Below are 6,000 nucleotides of genomic sequence, written 5' to 3' on the forward strand. Positions count from 1 at the left end.
TTGTGTGTGCATTTATCTTCAGATTTATATAGAGAGAAACAATGATGTGAGAGACACACATTGAGTGGTTGCCACCCACACAACCCCAACCGGGCTGGGGACAAACTGCAACCGAGGTAGGTGCCCTTAGCGGGAACCGAACCCAGGACTCTCTGGTCCCCAGGGCAATACAGTTGCTTTTTGCATTTTGATATTGTATCCAGTGACTTTGCTAACTTCATTTATTCAATCGTATCAAATTTGGAATATACCCAACATAATGAGTGCATACAAACACCAACACATATTCATGAATGTTCATAAAACTCCAAACCAGAAATAACCCAGCTTTTCATCATCAAAGAATAGATTGTAACAATGCAACAGCACGGATGAGTCTCAAAAGCATTTGGAGAGAAGCCAGATGCAAAAGAGAACATACTATATAATTTCATTTATATGAAGTTCAAAATAGCAACATCCAATCTGTGGTGATGCAAGTGACAATAATAGTTACCTTTGGGGGAGGATAATTGGGAAAGAGCATGAGAGAGCCTTTTGAAGTGCTGGTAATGTTTTATATCTTTATGGATAGTGGTTACATGAGTGTGTTCACTTTGAAATTTTATTGTACTTATGTACTTAACATTTATGTACTATATATTTTGTTTCCTAAGAAATTGGGACACATTTATATATTGAATGTCTTAAATATTAAGACTTTTTTTTTTTTTTTTTTTTTTTAGCAGTTTTAGTTTTATAGAAAAAGTGAGCGGAAGTATAGAGTTCCCATATATCTTCACATGCCCCCCTTACCCTGCCGGTTTTCCTATTATTAATATCTCACATTAGTATGGTATATTTGTTACAATGATAAGCCACTGTATTGAAATATTTATGTTTGGAAGCTACTAAATTAAGGAATTGTAGAATTGGTTGGAAAGGATGTTAGAGATGATCTGTCAACTAACACAAGATTACTGTATCCCAAAAACTTGATGGGAACAGAACTGTAGCAGAATCTTACATAGATTTTATTTTTTATTGAATTTGACTATTAAACATGTACATCAGCATTACTAGTTACAGATTTCAACTACTGTATACATGAGCAAAACTCATATTAAGAAAATATTAAGAAAATATTTTCAAGAGGTATTAAACTATAGATATCTTTTCCTCTGTTTTTATTTTTAAAAGATTATTTATTGTATATTGTATGCTTAAGTTCAAAATCAAAATATTTTAGAAAACAGGGTATGTCCCTGTTTAACTGAATGGTAAGTACTAGGCCGCAAAGGTTGGAATACTTAGCAAATAACAGGCAGAGTTTTGTATGTAAGTTTCCGTTAAACTTGTGATTGAATTCTTCCCTTGGAGGAAAAGATTATAAAGTTTTAAAATGTCTTCCTAGCTGATAATTACAGCTAAATTGTCCCTTTATTTTTTTTTCCCATGAAATTATCCCCAAAGTAACCATCAGGAAATCCTAAGGTCTTGCAAGCAAGAAAGGAAGGAATTGTCCTGAGAGAACTCAAATTTGTTAAAGGAAAGGAGGTTGTTCTTAGAATATAGTAATTTGTTATAATACTATAATATAGTTAGGCACACAAATGTTGCTAATTGACAGAATAGAAGACTCTCTTGTCAAGAATTAGAATTTTTCTGCCCTGGCCAGGTAGCTCAGTTGGTTAGAGCATCGTCCCCATAAGCCATGATTGCAGGTTCCATCCTTGGTCGGGGCACTTAACAGTAATCGACCAATAAATACATACATAAATAGAACAACACATTGATGTTTCTTTCTCTGTCTCTCTCTCTCTCTAAAAATCAATCAATTTGAGTTCCAATACTAATAGAGTCTCTGTCAACTGGCAACACTGTATAATGAAATACAATGACATTTAACATATATTAGAAATTTCATTTTATATATACATATATCTTGCAGACAATATAGGCTTTTTAAAATATAACATTTCCGAAATTGGGGAGCGATAGAATTTTTCTCTCATGTGAACGTCATTTTCTCTTCTAGTTCCATCACCAGGACAGCTACAACACAGAATCCACAGCGTGGGACATTTCCCTGTGTCTGTCCGACAGCCTCTCAAAGCTACAGCCTATGTGAGCCCAACCGTTCAAGGCAGCAGTAACACGCCTTTATCCAATGGCTTACAGTTATATTCCAACACTGGCATCCCCACACCAAACAAAGCAGCCACTTCTGGGATAATGGGCCGCAGTGCACTTCCAAGACCTTCATTGGCAATAAACGGGAGTAACCTGCCTCGAAGCAAAATTGCACAACCTGTTAGAAGGTAAGAATCTTGCCTTTTCCTTGGTCTCATTCTTACCCTAATAGTAGGTCACACTACCCTCTGTGGCCTGGCTTGTGTCCCCCCTTCCTCTGGAAAGGGGTGAGTGCCCCTGTGTGGTCAGGTACCTCTCTCTCTGATCTCATCTTCTTCCTCCCTCATCACTTCACTCCTGATGCCCTGTTTGCTTTAATTTACCAGGGAAGCTTCACCTCCAGAACTCTTGCATTTTCCTTCCCCCAAGTTATTTGCATGGCCTGCACCCCGTCTCTCCCTCCTTTGTTCAAAATTGCATCATCTGTGAGAGTTATAACTCCTTCCTAATTTCCATTCTTCTGGCAGCAGTTATCGTCTGTGGGACTGTTCAGTCTGCTTAGGTATTAGTTTATGTGGTCTGGCTCTCCTCACTGGAATGCAAGCGCAAGCTTCCTGAAGGGGTAGTTGATCTTTGCTTCATTGCTATATGTCCCTAATGCCAAGAGCTGTGTCCAGCACAGAGTAGGACTGTGGATGTTTTCTGAATCTATACTTTTTCTATCAAAATGAGCCCAACTGTGATAGGCATGTGTGCACACACACCCTCCCATGACATTCATGGTTTAAAAAGCATCTTTGTGATACTTAGCTGAGTTTTGTTCTCTTGTGTTGGTAAGTTCGTTATGGTCCAAGTAACACCCCCCAACAAAGTTCTAGATTCCTTGCAGGGCACATTTTAGATGAGTTCATGGTCCTGAAGTACCGTGCTTGAACTTAGATATCCTGGACTGTTTTATAATTAAAAACAAATTCTATAAAAGTGGGTTGAGAGTTTGAAAGAGGAGATAATGCAGGCAGTAAATTTAGACAACTATTACAAGATATGAAGGAAGAGAGGCAGGGAGTCAGTAAAAGTTGGAAAGAGATGTGGGAACAAGTAATTTTTCTTCATGCATTGGTATGTATAAATAGCCTTGCTTTATTTTCAGATTAGAAGTAATCGGTGCTCATATCAGAAACAAATTCAGAAACTATTGAAAAACACAGAAAATAAAGGTGGATTTATAATCCTACTACCCAGATAGAAATAACTTTGGTGCATATTTGTTCAGTAAATTCTGGTTTATTTCAGCAAATGCAGAGCTGTGATGTGTTTGTGGCTAAATAGAACATACCTAGGTTATCTGACATATGCTGTATAGGTAAATAGGACCATCTATTTGTCCTTGGATATACATCTCCAAATGGGCCTCCTGGAAAGGTTGCCGCTGCCACACTCTGAGAGGATAGGTTTTCCCAAATGTAGGCAAACATGGGAATTATTCTTAAAATTCTTTGCCAATCTGATAGGCAAATCTTTGATTATTCATAAGCTTTAAAATTTCTTCAAGTTGAGTTTAACTTTTTCTTTCGGATTAAAAAAATATTTTTTATACATTAAAAAATGTGCAAGGTGCTGTGCTGAGAACTAACTGGGTTTCTAGCAGATGAGCAGGTTGCCAAGCTGCAGAGTGTGAAACACAAGGTTTACCTGGCCGAGTGCCAGCAGGCTACGGTTACTGGAGCAGAGGAAGTGGTGTGACCCACAGGGTTACTAACAGTCTGTTTCCTCTCTTCTCACCTTTACAGTTTCCTTCAGCCCCCAAAGCCTCTGTCTTCACTCAGCACTCTGAGGGATGGAAACTGGAGAGATGGCTGCTACTGATGCAGTTTTATGTACCCTTGAAGAATGGGAAGAAAGAAGTGGAAATGAGGGTTGTATTACCTAGCTGGCTGGGTAACAGTGGATGTCAGGATATTCTTTCTTTCCCCTTTGCGTTTTAACATACTTACTGCATTGTTTTTATGGACCAATCACCAGAGACTAATTATTGCACTTAAATATTTGCCTGAGATACTGCAGTGTTCTCAAATCCGTGGTTGCAGTATCGTGACACTTAGATCTAGAAGTTTTGGTAGAACTGCTACGTACCTGAACACTTTTTGAGAGAACTGAGATGTATCAATAATGCTTTGCCATATGAGTTTTTAAAGGAACTTGTTCCATTTATTTATGTGTTCTAAACATCTTCCCATTACATGTTCTGTATTTTAATACATTACATATTTACAGATATGTTCGATCAATGTATGCTTTGAAATTTACTTTTTTATAGTTTACAGGAATTTTATTTTTTGTGCCTATTTCTTTTTACACCTACGTGAACCACTATGGAACAACTTAAATTTTGTGCCATAAAAATATTTTTGTGGTAAGGTACTATTTTTTTAGCTCTAGGGATATATCAGCAAAAACCCATCATACAGTTTCAGAGACATCATTTTGTGTTGAATGAGCACAGTGTAATCTGAAGCATTGCAAGGGGATAGCCAGACAGCAAGTGAAATGGTCTCATCTTTTTCATTGTTAATTTATTGTCATACATGGGTTTCATATTTATAAAGGCATCACAAGCTCATTGCACTTAATACCGCAATGTTTGCTACTGTACCACCACTGATTTTCAATACTTTATTACAGAGGATGAAACTGTAATGTTTTATTAACAATGCTTCTGGAAATGAATGCATTTTAAAGCAAATAAATCTTTTTGATAGACCTTTTACAAAACCCATTTGCACTAATGAATGCTTTTCTTATGGTATATGACTTAATATTTGTTACTGTGTACACTGCTGTTTTGGAATGTTCAGAAATAAAGACTATTTCAGCAATATCAGGTCATGCATGAATGTGCAGCGTAAATGTATGAATACCATGTACTTTTCACTGCAGTCGTGAAAGTGGTCATTGTTGCTATGTTCTCATGCAGGGCATTTATATCTAAAACAGGTAGACAGAGTACCCACAATTGTAAAACTTATTTCTTGCCCTAAAATACTTGGAAGGTTTAGTTTTTAGTCTCATTTAGAAGGACTACTGGAACTCAAGTAGCCTGTTGCCTGGAAACACATTTATGGATGAACACTGTCAGGGGAGATTTTAATATTTTGTGGCAGTTGAACTCGAAATACTTCCTCAGTATCAGTAAAATAGCAAACTCTTATCATTATTCCACATGATATTTGTTGGAAAACTTTTCACCTGAAGGTACAATTATGGAAAGGTTATACAAAGGTTTTAATGTCAAGTTTAAAAATAGAGTTCTACCTAAAGTCATTGGAGATTATTCTTCTTAAATGTCCCTTTATATATAATTCTCTATCTAAAACTAAAAGACTGGCTTTAAAGTAGCTTGTACTGCAAATGAAATGTGAGCTAGAGGAGGAGAGATACCAAAGGGAAGTGGAATTTATGAAACATCTTTAGTGACAAGACTGCTAGATATTTTGTTTACATTTGGCTAATTCTAACAATCATCTGTTTTCACCAGTTTAACAATAGAGACACTGCGCTCACGAAATGGACATTAACCTTGTGGACATATTAGCTAGGAAACAGGTTTACCTGATCTCAAGTCTTTTTCCCGCTACTATGTTCTCTCCCTATGAACATGGGTAGTTAAATTAGTACATTAAAAAAAAAAAAAAAGAGTTTATATTCTGCTGAGGAAATGAAAGGATTGAATTGAGTTTCAATTCCCATGTTTCATTTATATTCAAGAAAAATCTGCTGCCCTGGCCAGTTTTGCTCAGCGGTTAGAGCATCAGCCTGAGGACCAATGAGTTGCAGGTTCGATTCTGGCCAAGGGCAGGCACCTCCGTTGTGCTTCGGCCCTGGCCCTGG

At 37.0% G+C, this 6,000-nt stretch overlaps 1 protein-coding gene across 8 annotated transcripts in view; it reads left to right on the top strand.

Moving 5' to 3' along the window:
- Nucleotides 1-4,988, top strand: part of SLAIN1 (SLAIN motif family member 1) — a 63,925-nt gene extending 58,937 nt beyond the window's left edge. For all 8 annotated transcript variants that reach the window (XM_036250187.1, XM_036250188.1, XM_036250189.1 and 5 more), the window contains 2 exons: nt 2,018-2,300; nt 3,903-4,988. In XM_036250187.1, the coding sequence (XP_036106080.1) occupies nt 2,018-2,300; nt 3,903-3,978 (359 nt within the window). In that variant the 3' untranslated portion in view covers nt 3,979-4,988. The remainder of the gene's footprint in view (nt 1-2,017; nt 2,301-3,902) is intronic.
- The last annotated feature ends 1,012 nt before the right edge of the window (nt 4,989-6,000 follow it).

This window comes from Molossus molossus, unplaced genomic scaffold (genome assembly GCF_014108415.1).
Source record: "Molossus molossus isolate mMolMol1 unplaced genomic scaffold, mMolMol1.p scaffold_m16_p_9, whole genome shotgun sequence".
Taxonomy (NCBI): domain Eukaryota; kingdom Metazoa; phylum Chordata; class Mammalia; order Chiroptera; family Molossidae; genus Molossus; species Molossus molossus.